This window comes from Mesocricetus auratus, unplaced genomic scaffold, assembly GCF_017639785.1.
Source record: "Mesocricetus auratus isolate SY011 unplaced genomic scaffold, BCM_Maur_2.0 Super-Scaffold_100025, whole genome shotgun sequence".
In the NCBI taxonomy this organism is placed as follows: Eukaryota; Metazoa; Chordata; class Mammalia; order Rodentia; family Cricetidae; genus Mesocricetus; species Mesocricetus auratus.
In genome coordinates, this window is record NW_024429206.1 from 16,312,871 (window position 1) to 16,331,423 (window position 18,553).

The 18,553-nt window shown below is 52.3% G+C and overlaps 1 protein-coding gene across 1 annotated transcript in view; it reads left to right on the forward strand.

Annotated features, from left to right (window-relative positions):
* The first annotated feature begins 1,732 nt into the window (after positions 1 to 1,732).
* Positions 1,733 to 18,553, forward strand: part of Tmem132b (transmembrane protein 132B) — a 243,877-nt gene continuing 227,056 nt past the window's right edge. The window contains 1 exon segment of the mRNA XM_005080599.4: positions 1,733 to 1,970. Coding sequence (XP_005080656.2) covers positions 1,910 to 1,970 — 61 coding nt within the window. The 5' untranslated portion in view covers positions 1,733 to 1,909.

The following is an 18,553-nucleotide window of genomic DNA, read 5'->3' on the forward strand; positions in this document are numbered from 1 at the left end:
GGAGAGGCGGGCCTGTTGCATTTCCTTTCTGAGCCAACACCATTCAGCCTAGGCCTTGCACACAGTAGGTGCTCAACTCAGCAGTACTCATGAGGAAGTGAGGGGGGGTGTCAGGAGCAACACACTGAAGGTCCCAAGGCTGGGCAGCACCCCCACAGGCACAGTCCCTGACAGGGGACAGATAGACTCTCCAAACCCAGGGAGAAGCCGCTCTCCAGCCGCTGATGCTGTTTCCAGGAGCGCCTTGGCCAGGACATAGGCTCCCGTGGAAGGCAGAGCCCAATTCCTTCCTGGTAACCAACCTGGCCTAGGACCAGGCACCTGCTTCTTGCTCTTTTCTTCCTGGGCTAATGAGCCCCTCCTAATGAAGCAGGGTCTGCCAACCCCATCACCAGCTGGGAAGGCTGCAGTGTTCCGATGCCCGCCCTTGGAGGGAAATCAGACACCAGTGCTAATGGCTGCCCCGGGGAGCGTGAGGGTGCGTGCTGTCCTTGGTGGCGGATCAGGTCAGGGGTTTCCTGAGTATTACTGGGGACACCAGCTAGAGGTAGCCAGGACTTCCATGGTGTTTCAGGTTGGGAAACTGAGGCTTCTGAGTTCTGGCTGCCCTAGGTTCTACAGGCAGAGCTGTGTTCTCAGCTAAGGACACTGATCTGAAGTCTGCATCACCCCAGCTCACCGATTTGAAGTTTGACCTGTTTTTTCCACCCAAAGCCGGGGCACTAGACACTGGTGGCAGGTGTGATGAGGTAGGCAGAGCAGGACCCAGGTAGGCGGACTCCACAGCAACTGGCCTTGCAGCCTGGTGGAGGGAACTTCTAGGGTCTCTTAGGGTGACTAGAGAAGTCCCTGCTTCAACCTGTCGCCTAGGAGCCGTGCTTCCAGACGGACTGTAGTTTCTGGGCCTCTGTTACCTGCGACTGCATTTCCATGCTGGCTGAAGCCTGGCTCACCTCGTGGACGAATGGATGACTCGCCCTGGTGGGGAATTCGTAGCACGGGCTTAACACACTGCAGACACCCAGCACCCTACGAGAGCCCTGGTCTGCCCTGTGCTGGCAGACACTCTTGAGGGCCCTCAGGCCGCACCTCATCCATCAAGTGCCTTGTCGCAATCTGTCCCTCGCAGACTCGTCTTCTGCGAGCCCTCCTGTAGTTGCTTTGCCTCTCGACCTCGGGGACGCCCATTGTTGCACTCCCAACACACCCTGGGAACCCAGTTAACACTCTGCGCTGTCTCTCTGTCCCTAGGAGACTACCTGCTCTGGTCTCCACAGGCCTCTGCGGCCCTGCCCCCTACCCTGGGATTGAGTGGCACATCCCGCTGCTTAACCGCTGGGTGGCCGCCTGGTGTCTTGGCCCTGGGGCAGGGGAGGGGCACCTCCCGCCTCCCCTTTCTCTATCATTTTCTATCCCCGGGTGCGTTCTTCCTCCCTCCTTCTAGACCCCATTCCTCTTCTTCCTCCCTCCCCTTCCCTTTCTCCTCGCCTCTCAACTCCATCCTCCTCCTTCCAGCCCCATTCCTCCTCCTCCCGTTCCCTCCTCCTCCCTCCTCCCTTCCCCTTCTCCCTCCTCCTCCTTTCCTGTCCTCCTCCCTCCTCTTTCCTCCTGGCTGCTCCCCTCCTCCTCCCTCCTCCCTCCCCTCCTCCCTGCTCGGCTCGCTCACTCTCGCGCTGGCTTGAGGGGCGGCCGGCAGCTGGCGCTGGCCGAGGCGGCGGCGGGATGGGACGCGCGCTAGGGCGCAGGAGCCGCGGCGCCGGCGGGGGCCGCGCAACTCGGGCCAAGTGCAGGGCGGGCGGGCGCTGATCCCGGGCGCCGTCTGCAGCCGGCGGCCGAGCGCGGAGCCGAGAGGTGTGGGAGGCGGCGGCGCAGGAGCGAGCGGAGCCCGGCGCCGGCTCCCCGGAGGACCATGCGGGCCCCGGCCGCGTCGCTCGGGCTGCTGCTGGCGCTGAGCGCGCTCCGCTGCGCAGGTAACGCGGCCGCGTCCCCTCCCCGACCCCGCGCGCAAAGTTGCTGCCTGGGTCCCAAGTCCCGGGCGACCGCCGCCTCCTGCTCTTGGCGGGGCTGGGAAGCACTGGGCGGCCCAAGCCCCGCGCGCGTCCCCTTTGCCTCCTCTCCAGTCCCAGCTGCCCTTCGCATCCCTTTGGGGCTCCGGAAGCCACAGGCAGGGCTCCCCAGATTCCCCTCCTCACTCGGCCGGGCACCTGGGCCCCGGGGGCTGCGGGGGATGTCGTGGCCCAGTGACCGTGGACCGCTCGCTGTCCTGTTGCCTGGACACCTGCGGGGCCTGGAGGTCGTCTCGGCCGGCGATGTCTGGTTTGGCCATAGTCCCTCCCGCACCTGGTTGTCCTTCTGTCTCCAGCCTCCTAAAGGCACCCACTCCCCCAAGTGGCTCCCGAAGGCAACCAGGTGACCCCACCGCTCGCCCCCTGGAAGCGCAGGTCACCCCAGCGCTCTGACCCGTGGGCCGGCAGGATCCGGGAGCATGGTTCAGCAACCCCGGGTCGTTCGTGCAGGCATCTGGTGATGTCTAACGTGTAGATGTTCAAAGCCTTTGCCCCGGGATCGGGGAGCCGAGCTCCAGGCTGGGACCAGCGCAGCTGTCGCCTAAAGCCCGCGAACCGGGAAGTCAGAATAGCTAGGTATTTGCTGTTTGCAGCCTGGGCTGGAGCTGGCTCAGCTCGGCCACCTCAGTGTTGCTACATGTTGGTTGTAGAGGAAGCTTATCCTAAAATGACAGTACCTCCCCCTCCTCCACCCGAGGCAAGTGGAGACAATTCTAAAGGCTGGGAAGAAGCGACAGTCACGAGCCATGTTCATGTGCGCGCGAGGGTTGTGTTCCCCAGACCTTTAAAACACACGTTTTTGGGAGCAGGTAGCTTTAGACCGAGAGCATTCCTTCCCGGTTCCTAAATCAACCAACCACACAGATACCCAGAATGCAGAAGGAAAAAACGCAACCTTAACTTTGCGGCTCTGACTGCCTGGGTGAGGTCTCACTTAGGAGCAAGCCTGGATGCCGACTTGTTTATAAGGATGACTGTGCATGGGGAAAAAGTAAATATTGCCTTCCTCCCAGATGCCCTCAAGTGACCCCAAATATTTACTAAGACTTTCCACTTGGAGAGATAGTGGCCGGCCCTGGGCTTTGGCTGGGCCCCGGGAGGATGGCACTGGTCTTAAAGTGGAGAGCTCTTCCTTGGCGTGGTTAATGAGCAGCCGCGAGCTGTTTGGCTCTTGGCACTGATCTGCGGCCTGGAGTGGGGCACTGACGGGGTCCAGGCCGCTTCCTCAGAGCGGAAGCCCTGAGACGCGTTTGCCAAAGTGCACAGTCCCTCGGACTTGAAAATTGCAGTGTTGTGGCTATTTTCTCTCTCTATGGGGGTCAGCGTTCGCCTGGCTGTGTTCAAGAGCGGTTCTGGGAAACCTTGGAGGAGGAAGCTGCCTTTCTCTTGTCTTGTGCCCGAACGAGTCCCCTCACCCAGTCCAGCCCCACCCAGCCACGGAAAAGCCTGTGCATGGCTCTGAGCGGCTTGTGGTGGGAGGGAGGATGTGCCATCCTTGGGAACCCATCCCTAGCCCTCTGAGGACGCTGTCAGCATAGCCACCAAGGCAGAGTTTTTCCATGCTTGGGGTCCTTGGTCGCCTATGCCTTCCACCGGTTCTCACCAGGGACATAAAGAGAACACAGTTTGCTAAATCTATATTTAGCTCCAAAGCAGGGGTGATGTTCCTGAAAGAGCTGCCTACACTTGGTTGGTTGGGAGTTAACCAGCTTCGTCTAGAACTGGCTGCATTTTCCAGATCATTTCTGGACCAACCTTGGACTGGCTGAGATCCTGGGAGAGGGGCTTGGGAGACTTCAGCTTTGAGGAGATGCTCCCATGGCACGCGAGCGCTGTCGCCTGTGCCCCCTTTCTGCGTGGGCAGTTACCCCGGGAAGGAGAGTGGTGGGCGGACTTCTTGGAGCCTCGTGAGGGCTGAAGCATACGGAATTGTACTTGGAGTCAGCACAAATCCTCCGGCTTAGCGACCAGGGGGCCCCATCATTCAAACGATGTTTATGCATGCTGTGGCTTTGGAAATTAGTGATGTAGTTACAGATCACGTCCCCTGGGGGAAATCGACAAGCCTTGCTTTGTTGACCCTTGATGCTTTTCGGGGGGGGGTTGTCTGTGAAGTGGGGTGGGTAGGGTGCTCCCTCCCAGAGCCTTGCTAGTGACAAGTTTGCAATTGTAGGGACGGCGCTGTTGGCTTGCAAGTCCCAGGGCTTAGCCTTGCCCGGTCCCCGTGCAGTGGCGAGTGGTCTATTTGTTTCTCATTACACAGGGTCTTGAGAAGGGGTGGCTCTGTGATGTGGGGAAGTGGGAGTAGGGGAAAATGCTAATTCTGTCGCAGCCTCCAGTGATTTAATGGCATTGGGGACCTTCCCAGAGTAAATCATCTGGCGCCCCTCCTCCCGCCAGTGGCAGGGACCAGGAAGCGCGGGGCTTCCTCAGGAGCTCCACTTCGGTGACTGGAGCCAACAAAGAGCGCAGCGGTTGCCATGATCCGGACAAAAAGAAGCCCCTCATTTGCTGGCTCGGAGTCTGGGAGGGTGGTCTCGGCCAGTAAAGCCCTTGAGTTTGCTTCTCAGAGTTCCGGGTAGCCCTTTCTCTCCAGGTCCTTTGAGGAGGGTGGAGAGAGTCCATTTTCCCGCAGGCTATGGCCCTTGGTCTGTGAGGAGGAGGAGGAGGGGAGGGGGGGCTTAGGTGCCCCCCCCCGCAGCTCTTGGGGAGGAAGTGGTCCAGAGCAGGAAGGCGTTTCTGGGCACAGCTCAGCGGCAGGTTCGGGATGCTGGGGCCAGGCAGAAGGTGTGAACTTGTGTGGGACTAAAACTCAGTCCGCTCGTTGCCCTGGACTTTCTAACCTCACACCTAGCGCTTTGCTGGCTAAGGCGTTTGCCACTTAAGGAGTCCCAGGCTCTGACAACCACAGTCCTTTGACTGAAAGGGGCCCAACCTGAAAAATAGGCACAGGAGTCAGAAGGGTGCGGGTGCCGATGCGAGTGGGAGCTCCCGGGGCCGCACTCTGTGTGGCAGGCTCCACGAGCCTTTTCTGCTAGGAGCACCAGAGAGCACGCGCCTCTGCAGGTGGGCGAGGGCTTCCATTTATACTTGTGGGTGAAGATGTTTACAGGGGGGCTAAGCCACGCAACTTCCATCTGCATTCCATGTCATGTGCACCCCTCCCAAATAATGCTTTAAAAAAAATAAAGGGCAAATATTGTCACGCGCGTGCGTGCATACCTGCCTCCCGGTCCTTTGTGGTTTCTTGTTCTCTGCTCCTACTGGTTGTGTGTATGCATATGGAGGTCAGAGGTCAACATCAGGCGATCACTCTTCCTTGCTTTTTGAGACAGCCTCTTACTGGATCTGGAGCTCACCAATTAGTCTAGACTGTCTGGCCAGCGAGCCGAAGGGATCCTCTGTCTCTGGGGTGCTGGGGTTACAGAGTGCATTGCTGCACCTGGCTTTTTAGGTGGGTGCCTGGGATTGAACTCAGGTCCTCAGGCTTGCCCGTAAACACTTTAGGCCATCTCCACAGCCTCTAGTTTTTCCTCTCGAAGGTGTCCTGGAATCAGTAGTGACATAGGCTGGCTCTGCCTGTGGACTACCCTGAGCCCTTTCTAACTGTGGCGTCACTGACTTGCAACAATTGCAACAATCCTCTTGGGGTAGGCACCTCTGTGTTCCATTTTGCAGATGAAGCCAGAGAGGTGCCTCTTGCAGGCCCTGAGTTCTTGGTCTTTGGTGTTGGCTTAGACCTAGGAACATAGGGCTGTGTCTCTTGCCAAGGGGAAAGTTGTGCCTCTCATGAGCTATTCTGTTTGGTGGGAGTTTTTCTCGTCTCGAGTCTGCTCTGTGGAAGCTCCCGCTGTTGGTCGCAGAGGTGCCTGGTATTGGGGAAGACAGAGCAGGCAAGGAAGTTGTACCCCCCCTCCCCATGGAGATATTGGCCACCTTTGGGGACATCTGGAATGGCTGTCTCATTTTTACTTGCTGGCATGGGAGGAAAAAAAGTCCCAGTTAAGTGAAATCAGTCTGCTTCAGAGAGACAAATATCACTTATTTCCTCTCCTCTGTAGATCCTCAGTTTTATATGCACACGTTAAGTCATAGGTTTTATATGGGCACATAAAGTCACACCCCATGTGGTATGAGAAAGTAGAAGGGAGTCTGTGGGGATGAATGGGAATTATGGGGGGGAGGGGAGAAAAGGGAGGGCACGTAGGTGTGGTCGAGGCACAGATGTACTTATTTGAAAATGTCTATGAAAGCCGTTACTATTTTCAATGAGCATTTGCCACTAAAAAGAAAAGAAAAAAATTAAAACACAAAATTGGTGATGGGTGTGGTGGTGCACACCTTTGAACCCGGCACTCAGGAGGCAGAGACAGGTGAATCTCTGTGAGTTCAAGATCAGTGTGGTTTCCATAGTGAGTTCCAGGCCAGCCAGGGCTCCTGCAGTGAGGCCCTGACTCAAACAACAAGCTCTACCAAAGTTGAGGGGCTGGGTAGAAGGCTCTGTTGGTTAAGTTCTTGGCTTCTAAGCATGAGATCTGGGTGAGTTCCCTAGGACCCACATCAAAAAGCCAGGGGTAGTGGTGTATGCTGTGGAGACGGGAGGATCCGTGGGGCTCATTGACCAGCCAGCCTAGCCTACTTGGTGCATTCCAGGCCAGCAAGAGACCTCTCGAAAAACAACAACAAAACAAAACAACCAAATAAAAAAACACAAGGTGAATAGCACTCGAGAAATGACATCCCAAAGTAACCTTTGGTCACCATTTGTACCTGCAAACATATGTAAATAGACACACACACACACACACACACACACACACACACACACACACACACGTACATGCACACACCACCACCACCAACTCCTTCCTCTCAACTGGAGCTGTCAGTACCTCCGTTCAGGTTTGAGATATTGGCAGTATTGGCTTAGCCCCTTGGCCTCTCCAAAACTCCATTTCCCCATCTGGAAGACTGGCCCTGAACTACTTCTCTAAGGATCTCATTATGGGACTGGGGCTTCCCAGTAAACACAAGGCTTGTGATAAATTTACAGGAGTGAGGCTGTCCCCATAGGCAGAGCTACAGAGACAAGAGCCACAAGCCAGGAGCCATCCACCAAGCAGCTTAAAAAATGCTGTGTCTTTGGGCTGGAGAGACAGAGTAGCTACTAAAAGCAAATTTCTGTTCTTTGGAGGACCCCCAAGGCTCAGTTCCCAGCACCGGTGTTGGCTGGCTCACAACTTCCTGTAACTCCAGCTGCAGGGGAACCAATGCCTTTTCCTGACTTCCACCAACACCTGTGGCATACACATGTTTGGGCACACTCACATGCACACATAAATAAAAATAAAATATTAAAAGATAATACTGGGTGTTGCATAGAGTTGAGGCTGGCCTTGAACTTGAGAGCTGAGGCTATATGGAATTGCACCACCATACCCAGCTCACCAAGGGGCTTCTTGATGCAAGACTTCATTGAGGCTCTTGAGCAGCTCTTGGGATGAGATTGGATATATCCCAGGTAGGGACACCTAGGCACAGAGAATCCTAGGGATGGACAGCACAGCCCATGTGTGCAGAATGGCATCTCTTCCTTGAAACTCATGACTTTTCTGCCCTGATGGTACCTCCTTGGTCGGGAGCCTGCTCTGTTTCCCTGAGCTCGGTCAGACTGGATGATGATGGGGAAGCCCAGGAATGCACCAACAGAAGTGTCTGATGGGGACTGACTGGGGATGGATCTGATGAGAGTTGTTGGTAGAAGCAACACTTTTGAAAGATGCTCCTGGGGCGGTCAACCGGATGCAGTAGTAAGACAGTCTGTGACTCCAGTTCCAGGGGCTCTGACACCATCTTCTGACCTCCACAGGCCCTGGGCACATATGTGGTACACAGACATACGTGCAGGCAAGACACTTCACATATTAAACAAGAATTGGGCTCTGGGGAGTTGGCTCAGTGGTTAGGGGCACTTGTTGTTGCAAAAAACCCCGTGTTTGATTCCCAGCACCTGCATGGAGGCTCACCACCTCCTTGGGAACCAAGCATGTAAGCAAAACACTCATATACATAAAGTGAATAAGTAAATAAAATTTCTTCCTTATTTTCTCTGTATTATTTTCTTTTTCTTTTTCTTTTTCTTTTTTTAATTTTTTAAAAATTTTATTTTCCAGTTTAAATTTGGATAAGAAACAAGGTTGCTTCACAAGTCAGAGGTCCCTCTCCCATTCCCTCCCTTCCTCCCGAGCTCTCCCCCCCCCGTTATCCCCTCATTTCCCCAGGGAGGGTGAGGCCCTCCATGGGGGTGTGCATAGTCTGTCATTTCATATAGGGCAGGGCCTAGACCCTTCCCCAAGAGTTCAGGTGAGAGTGCACTCTCTATATTATTTTTTATCTATCATCTATCAATGTGTCTACCATCTATCATGTGTGGTCCTACAGTGCATGTGTGGAGGTCAGAGGTCAACTTACAACTTACAGGGGTTGGTGTTTTCCTTCTACCACGAGGGCCCCTGGGACTGAACTGAATTTGCAGCAGGTTCTTTTAGTCATCTTGCTGGTCTCTGTCCTCTTTCTCTGACATAGTTACTTCACTATTTGTTTATTTATTTAAATTATTTTTGCTCTTTGACCGTTGTAGACACGTATTAGGAGAGGTGACAGATTGGTTTTTTTGTTTGTTTGTTTGTTTTTGCCTGAGACCTAATTTACCAAAAAGAACCAACCTTGGAGAAGGGTTCCAGGCCGAGGAACGGGGTCCTGGCATCTCTCTGTAGAGCGCATGGAACACAAAGGCTCCAGAAGCTGTGTCTGTCCACTCACCGCTCAGCACTCACTCACTACCTCCTCATCCAACAACCACATACTCACCGTCACTGGGCACTTGGGATGCCACAGGGGACAAAAGATCTGCTTCAGTCTCACGGGAGGGGCTGCCAGCCTCAGAATCAGGCAACAAAGCCACGGAGAGAGAGACACAGGGAGAGGCAAGCGCTTGTTTCTGTAGCTGCCACACAAGGCTGGGTGCACGCTCCCCTGTCTGGGGAGGAGAGGGAAGCCCCGTCCTTCCCGTTAATTCCAATGCCTTCTCTTTGGGCAGCCACGTCGTTCTCCCCCTGGGGTGCGTGAACCAAACCCCTTCCCTGATGCTAGGTTCCTTGGTTGATGTATGCCCTCCCTCTCCCCGTGCCCCAAGGCCCAAAATAGTTACATAAGAAATCAATGGGGTCTAGTCGGGCTCACCAAGGTTTATGACTGAGGGTGATTGATTGTGAGCCTGGAGTCTCATAGCTTTAGTCTGAATTAACCCACGGAGAACTCACTCTGGTGGCTGGTCCAGTCTCCTGAGCTGGGGAAGGTTGGCTTGTGAGCATCATTTGCCAGGGTCAGCCCTGGGCTCCTGTCCTCCGGCTGGGAGTCCTTGTGTGCTGGTGCCATTCTCAGTGGGTGCTCCTGGGGTTGCTAGGGAGCCAGGTCGCTGGGGTGTGGGGATGGCCCCAGTTCCCCCTGGCCACCTGTGGGTGACCATCTCCCCAGCAGACCTTACCTCTTAGTTGCTGCCGTTTGAGAAGCAGGTGCTGTTAATAATGCAGGTTTGGGGGTTCACACAAGAAACTCGAGATCTGAAGTCCAGCATGGTGGGTCACCGTTGTAATCCCAGTGTGCAGGGGGCAGAGGCAGGAGGATCACTGCAAGTTCAAATAGAGCCTGAACTACCTAGTTTCAGAATAACCTGTGCTATATAGTAAGGTCCTGATACACACACATGAGCACATGCATGCACACGCGCACACACACACATGCATGCACATGCGCACACACACATGCAGTGACTGGGAAGTATGGAAAATGTTCATCTAACCTGGACTGCATTGAGACTCAGTTTCTCTGGCTATAAAGTGGCTGCTGCTCTCCTTCCTCCTCACAGTCTTCCTCCAATCTGCCTCACCTCTCACCCATATTCTTAGGAATTTGGACACATTCTTATTGCACTTTCCTGAGATGAGTGACACCAGTGACAGGCTGAGGTCCCTGACTTGGGTTGTGGCATGAAGGCAGCAGGCATTAAACCATCAATTAGTGGGAACATGGCTTCCTCATAGGAGGCTCTGCAGGAGACACTGCAGATAAGGGTGCTGGCGAGGATGGTTTGTCATCTTCAGTGGGTTTGAACAGTGGCACCTGAGTCCAGGTCTAAAGAGGAGAGTGGGGAGGCTAGGTAGGTGTGTTAGTCAGGGTTCCCTAGGGTAACAGAACTTATAGAGTGAATATCTATCTATCTATCTATCTATCTATCTATCTGTCTGTCTGTCTGTCTGTCTGTCTGTCTGTCTGTCTGTCTATCTATATCTATGTATCAGTGTATCTATGTACCTATGTTATCTGTGTATCTATCTATCTAATCTATATCTATATATGTATCTATCTATGTACCTATGTTATGTTATGTATGTATGTATGTATCTATCTATCTCATTATCTGTGTCTATGTATCTATGTACCTATGTTATCTGTGTATCTATCTATCTAATCTATATCTATATATGTATCTATCTATGTACCTATGTTATGTTATGTATGTATGTATCTATCTATCTATCTCATTATCTGTGTCTATGTATCTATGTACCTGTTATCTGTGTATCTATCTATCCATCTATCTAAAGGGATTTATTAAAATGACTTACAGACTGCAGTCCAGCTAATCCAACAACGGCTGGCTGTGAGTGGAAAGTCCACGAATCCATCAGTTGTTTGTGCTACAAGACTAGATGTCTCAGCTGGTCTTACGCATACACTGGGATCCTGAATGAGTAGGCTTCAATACCAGCGCAGGAATGAGCGTGCTAGCGGGGTCCAGGGCAGGCAGGCAAAGAGCAAAAGCTTCCTTACTATATGTCCTTATACAGGCTTCCAGCAGGTATGACCCAGATTAAAGGTGTGTGCCTTCCTACCTCAAAGGTGTCGACTAGGAGTGGATTCACCTACTTCAAACCAAGCAAAAAGCCTCTCACAGATGTGCTCACCTCCATTTCTGGATTGCAGTCCATTCCAGATGTAGTCAAGTGGGCAGCCAAGAATATCCATCACAGTGGGGGACCTGGGGAAGACACACAGCCCCAGGGTGGGAATGTGCTTTGCAGGGACAAAGAGCAGAAAGGAAGCCAGCCAGGTTTGTCCAAGTGAGGAAAGGACAAGAGTGGGGAACGAGGGCTGTCGAGATGGTTCAGTGGGTAAGGGAGCTTGCTGCCAAGGTGGGCACCTATGCTTGCTTAGAGTCCACACGATGGGAGAAAAGAACAGAGTCCTGCAATGTGACCTCTGACCTCCAAGCATGCACCATGGCACATGTGTGCACATATACATACACGACACACACACACATATATAACACACTGCTGCAAAAATAAATAAATAAACAAACAAATAAATAAGAAAGGATGGGAAATGAGGTCAGGAGGTGACAGGGCTCAGAAGGCCTCTGGTGATGGGGAAGTTGGCAGATGTGAGGAGGACAGAGATTGGAGACCCCAGCGGCTACTGTATTAGCCCAGGCAAATGACGGTGAAGACTGGACACATTTTAAAAATGGATCCTGGGATTTACTGATTAGATTTCTTCCATAAATGTTTCCCTGGGTGGGCTCAGCTGGCAAAGGGCTTCTCTTACAAACTTGAGGACCGGAGTTTGAGGATTTATGTTAAAGCAAACAGGGCATGGTGGTGCGCACTTGGAATCCCAGAACTGGGAAAGCAGGGACCAGAGGACAGTGAGCTCCAGGCCAGTGTTAGACCTTGTCCCCAAAACGAGGTAGATGGCACCTGAGGAATGACACCTGAGGTTGGCCTCTGGCTCTACAGGCATGTGCACATACATGTACCTGCACATACCGGCACAAACATGTTTCCTGTGCTCTGACTGTGTGTGTCTGTCAGTGTGGGCGAAACTGGGCCCCACGCGTGTGAAATGACAGACTCCGCAGAGAATCTCACTTGCGTGCCAGGTTCTTGCTTTTCTAGCCAGAGTCACATAGAGAAAGTTGTGTGTGTGAAGCCAAAGCAGGGGCTGGCGAGATGGCTAAGAGTGCTTACTTCTCTTGCAGAGGACTGAGTTTGATTCCTAGCACTCATGTCATATGGCCTTTACCTGCCTGCAGCTTCAGCTCCAGGGGAACTGACGCCCTCTTCTGGCCTCCACTGGCACCTGCACTCACATGGTGCACATACACACAATTAAAAAAACAAAAAAAACTAAGCTGGGCGTTGTGGTGCACAGCTGCCACCCCAGCACTCTGGAGGTGGGGGCAGGAGGAACAGGGGCTCAAGGCTATCCTCAGTTGCATAGTAAATTCCAGGCTAATCCTGGGCTGTGTGAGACCCAGTCTCAAAAGAAGCAAACCAATAATCAACAACCAACAAACTAAAACAACCATCGAGCATAGACCAGCAAGGAGGGTAAAGTCATGGTGGTTCATGAGACAGGACACACAATGTTGGCTCTCAATAAATGGGATCAACTCTTGATAATATCCTTATGATAACTGTGGGGATCCAGGTTTGGCTACTCTCTTAACAACCCCCCCCCACACCAGAGCAAGCTGGTGTAGGGTACAAGTTGGTTCTTAACTGTGATCTGGCAGATTCTGCTTGTGTGGTGGGTATGGCTGTTTTGGCATCATACAGCAGATGTGGGTTCTCAGTAGCTGCATAGATAAAAGGTGGTGTGCTGATCAAATCCATTTTTCCAGCAATTCCCATGACACGCCAGAGATGTGTAAAGCCATCCACCCAACCCTCTGCTGGCCTTGGATCTTCACATATTGCTTATTATTTTTTGTAGTCTTTAAACCAGGCATTTGGGCTGGTGACATGGTTCAGCAGGTGGGGGTGCTTGTTACAAGGCCTGATAACCTGAGTTCAATCCTCAGAGTTCACATAATTGAAGAAGGGAATTGAGTCCCAAAAGTTTTTTTTCTGACCTCTACATATGTAGTTTGGAACTAACATCCAGAAAATGCATGCTAAAAAAAAAAAAAAAAAAAAAAAACTAAAGCAGGCATTAGTACACAGTGGCCCCATGGACTGCTTTTGGCCCTCCACTTACTGTTTGTAAATAAAGTTTTATTGGGACTAGGCCCTTCCTATTTGCTTATGGACTGTTTCAGTACCATGGGAGTCCAGCAATTGTGATAGGAGTAGGACACGTGGAATAGGACACCACCTAGTCTCTGTCCTTTTTAAAGATGCATTCTGCCTTACATAGCCAGGCAGGCCATCCTCTGTGTGTTCAGGGGCACTTCCACTGCGGAGAACAAGAGACCCTTTCTAACGTCAAAGAAATGATCCAGCACAGGAGTGAGGACAATGGCTGCTTTGGTGTCTCTTGGTGGAAAAAGAACAACATATTGATCGAAAGTGGCTGTCAATTCAGCAGCCTTTGAAGGCGGGTCTGGTAATTACAGTAGCATTTATGTAACATTTTAAAAATAGTAGCACATGTGTAGGCTATTTTTTACTCTGCAGGCACAGCCTGATGGCTCACAGCTCAGAAGACCCCCCTCGGGGGGCTGCTGCCGCAGCACAAGCCCTGACCACAGTGACTCCTAGCCACACAGCTCATCTTTGACCTCGTGTTTGTTTATTCTTGCTGGATTATTTTAAAGACACGCACACCTATGATATTTCAAAATTTCAACTCGGACACTCTGGGTGTACTCTTGGAGATGGCACACCAAATGCGGGGGTATGTCACCGCTCCAGTCTGGACTCTGCAAAAAACCAGACATGGGACGTGCGTGGTGGAAATGATTCAGGCGTGGATGGATCCAGGTGCTTGACACCATCCTAATAATTGCCTCCCCCCATTTTGAGTTCTCTTTTCGTCTTTGCCAACTTAATTCAAACCTAGACTTGCTTTCCCTGATGACAGAGTGGGCCACAGCCAGCTCTGGCCTGTCCTGGGGCCAGTAAGAAGTCAACTGTCTTTTTATGAGCATGAACCCAGGGCTGCTTTGATCTGGACTAACATGGACCCTCTTCTGCCCCACTCACTATCAGGGACCATTCCCAGGGTGTGGAATGCTGTGTCTGGCCAGCCAGAAACTCACCCCTGAAGCTGGTATTGGAAACGGGGTGCTTCCTCAGAAAGCAATGGGCAGCCTGCATGTGGGGCTGCCTGGGGGAGGAGGAAGGGCTGATTGCGTACTGTCGCTGTCTCACAGGGCCATTGTCTGCCAGGAGGTGACTCCATTCACGGACCCTGGCTGCCCTTGTGGACAGGCTATTGGACTGCGAGTCCCCCTCCCCGCCGTGTTTGCACATGGGCTTTGGCTACTTCATATAGTGTCTTAGTTAAGGTTTCCATTACTGCGATGAGATGCCATCACCAGTGTCTTCAGCTCTTATAAAGGAAAACATTTAATTGGGGTGCCTTACAGTTTCAGAGGTTTAGTCCATTATCATCACGGAGGGGCATGGCGGCGTGCAGGCAGACATGGTGCTTGAGAAGGAGCTGAAAATTCTACATCTTGATCTGAAGGTAACAGGAAGTGAACTGAGACACTGGGTGTGGCTTGAGCATAGGAGACCCCTCAAAGCCCACCTCTACAATGACACACTTCCTCCAACGAGGACATGCCCACTCCACCAAAGCCACACCTCCTAATAAGTGCCACTCTCTATGAGCTTATGGGGGCCGATTACATTCAAACTACCACAGAGAGTGCACAGAAAGTTTAGAAAAGGGGTTGGAGAACTGGCTTAGTGGTTAAGAGCGCTTGCTGCTGTTCCAGAGGACCTATCTGTGTTTGGTTAGGAGCCACATCAGGTGGCTCATAACCACTTGTAACTCTAGCTCCAGGGGTGCTGATATAAAACCCATGATGCTGTGTGTTGCGTGTTGTCTGTGAATATGGAGGGGTGGGGTGGCCTCGGGTGGAGAACTGGTATTGTGGGCCCCAGTGAGGGAATGAAAGGGCAGTGCTGAAGGAAGAGGGGTCAGGGAGGGAGACAGCCAATGTCTGTGACAGGTTGTCTGTCACTTCTCCCTTCTTCTAGAATAAAACCCCTAATCTAGTCCCTCACTGGGGGATTCTAGGCAGATCCTCTGCCACTGAGCCACACCCCAGGCTCTCACTGGGGGATTCTAGGCAGGTGCTTTGTCACTGAACTACATACCAGCCCATACTGACTTTTCTTTGAGGAACCCCAGTCCTGTCCCATCCCCCACATTCCAAAACTCTGGCTTCTGTGTTGCTAACTTTTCCCTCCTCTCATGGGTGGGCTCATGATCTGTACCTGACCAATTAGAGTGTCCCTTTTCTTGGGCCTCAAGGATTGGGTCAAGGTTAGGGACAGTAGCCTGGCTGGGCTGATGAGCATCAGCCCCCAGAGGCTTGCCGACACTCTGGATTGATGCTGCCTTTGTGTCTGGAGCCTGTGGGAGGTGTCCCTGTCACTATGATACTCAAATGAGCATGAAGAAAACACTGCAAGCAGCTCACACTGATTTCTTGGTTTCCCACAGCTGGGCGGGGCTGGGGGCTGGAGGCTGTCTTAGGTACCATCAGGGTTTCGGGCTCCTTTGAGAGCCAGGTAGGAGAGGGTCAGCCTCTTGGCTCCTTGGCTGCTTCTTGTCTGCTGGGGGTGCCCATGCCCAGAGCTTCATTTCTTGCCCATGGTGCCCATGGTGGTCCGTCATCATCCTCAGGCCCTTGCCCTTGCTCTGGGGCTGGGGACATTGCTGCCAGTAAATTCCTTGCTGTGCAAGCATGAGTACCAGAGTTTGAGCCCCAGGATCCCTGTAAGAAGCTGGCATGGTGGCTGTGTCCTTGTAACTCCCAGTGCTGGGGAGGCAGAGATGGGGGTGTCTCCAGCTTCCCTAGTCACTGAGAGACCCTGTCTCAAACAAACAAACAAGAAACAAACAAGAAACAAACAAACAAAGGAAAACCAAGACAGAAAGAGGTCCTGGGGAGCAACAGTTTGATAATTCCTCACACCCCTAGCCATTGGCTAGCCCTGAGTCCTAATTGCTTTTCTTTCTTCACTTTGAATCGTGTTCCCATTGCAACCAGGAAGTTGTGACAAGTTTCAGGTAAAGCGTCTCAGATGGCTTTGTCTCCCAGTGGCCTGGGCCTCTCCTCCTGGCCCTAGCTGTGGCACTATGTGCTCCACTGAGCTGGTCTAGCTGATGTGCCAGCCAGGTCTGAGCTCACTGAGGGCTACGTCGTGTGTGGATTTTTAGCCACCCCGTTCCCTTTGCCTATTCCCCCTCCTTGAAGACTGTCAGGCGAAGTAGATGCCATCTGCCAGTGATGACTGATATAAGAGTCTCTTTCATGCCTCTCCCCTCCCTTTGTCAATCAAAAGTGCTTCTTAAGTGCTCAGTCTCTGTACCTGCTTGTGGTTGGCTCTGAATGTCAAAGATGAAAACACTATTGATATTCGTACCTCGAGGCTCATGGGGACTTCAGCAGGCCAGCAAATCTCAGGGAGGCCCTGCTGCTATCTATCTGTCTGTCTGTCTATCTATCTATCTATCTATCTATCTATCTATCTATCTATTGAGACAGGGCCTCACTATGTAGCCCAGGCTGAACTTGAACTTGAGATCCTCCTGCTTCAGCTTGCCTGGTGCTGGGCTGTCTGGCATGATTTAGGTGGATTTTTTTTTCTATTTAAAATTTTTTAACTAAGTTTTTTTTTGAAGTTTTTTTTTTTTGAAACAGGGCTTCCTCTGTGTATCCCTGGCTGTCCTGGAACTCCCTCTATAGACTAGGTTGGCCTGGAACTCAGAGATCAGCCTGCCTCTGCAACCTGAGTGCTGGGGTGAAAGGTGTGTACAACAACCTCCTGGCTGATTTGGGTGGATCTTAAAAAATTCGAAAGAAAATTTAAAAATGGTTCCAGGGCCCCTTAGAGCCTATAGGTTCCACCCATTCTTACATTAAAAAAAAAAAAACCAAACCTAATCAGTTTAAATGAGTGGGTGTTTTGCTAGAATGTGTGTATGTTCGTGTGTGTACATCGCCCGTGGAGGCCAGATGATGTTGGGTCCTCTAGAAGTGGCGTTATAGATGGTTGTGAGCCATCATGTGCATGCTGGGAATTGAACTCCCAGCTGGGAAGAACAGCCAGTACTCTTACATGCTGAGCCATCTCTCCAATCCCCGAATGGATCATTTTAGATCTGAGTATCTTTGCAGTTCCCAGCCGTCTGCAAACCCCTTGCTGACCCCAACATGTTCATTTTTCAATGATTACCTATAAGGCCATGAGGTTGAGACAGGAAGATTGCAAGTTCAAATCTAGCCTAGGCAACTCATGGAGATCTCTGCATGACTCAAGATAAAAAGTACACAAAGGCTGTATGTAGCTTAGTGGCAGAGAGCTTTCTTAGCAGGCTGGAGGCCCTGGGCTCCATCCCCAGTCCTGGAAAATAATGAAGGGAACTTGAGGAGTCAATAACAAGGAGCTGTCCCTTCTAGGGTGGGGTGGAGCCCTCACAGTGATGGCTTCCCTGAACTCTCTCCACTGTGGGGGGTGGGTGTCTCGTTCTACCCCAATAGCAATCACATTTCAACCAGGGGTTTTATAGGAGGCGTGGCTGTGAGGGGGCATGCTCAGGGAAGGTGTGGCTGGGGACAGTGTGGCTCAGGGAGTTTCATCTGGTAGGTAGTGGGATGGCTGGGACTCCTGGGTCCTCCCTCTGTCTCTTTGAGGAGTCTGTTTGTGGCCTAGCTACCACCGACCGACCTTCCCACAAAGAAGAAATGGCTACGTGTATTGGCAGAAGGATCTGGAGGGCTGGGCAGCCGCGCGTGCGCAGCATGCGCGCATGCGCGCGCGTGTGTGTGTGTGTGTGTGTGTGTGTGTGTCTGTGTGTGTCTGTGTGTGTGACAGTGGGGAGGGAACCCAGGGTCCACTCATCACAGCATCCCTGCCCGGACTCCTCTTTCCAAGCTGTGTGGAGGATGGTGTTGGGCGGGGCCTCATTACATCCCTTACACCACATCTGCCGACCTTTCTCTGATCCAGAAGGGTGGATTCGGAGGAAGAATTTCTTGGCTCCTGGAGTTGCTGGAAAGGCTGTGAATGGGTGATGGAGGGGTGAACCGCTCGACCCTGTCAAACCCCTGTTTCTGTTTCTTGGTTCCCTGGTCCTCTTGATGGCACAGGTCTCCTTGGGTCCTTGAAGGAGCTCAGGAGCCTTCAGTTAGTCTCTGGGCTGACCTGTGGAAGCAGTCTGGGTGGGGCATTTCATCTCCTGCCGCACGCTTTGGGAGCTCAGCCAGTTTTGGGGGAGCCGCTAGCCTGGGCTTCAGTGGTCTTGTGTTCTTGGTTCTCAGATCACTCCACCCCCATCTTTCCTCTCACGCTTGCTCCCCAGGGCTTCATTCTGAGCTGTTGGCATTCCAAGGTGGCAGCCGCAGCCTTCATCAAGGCGAGGAACTTGAGTTAGAATATGAATTTCACCTGGGGCCTGGG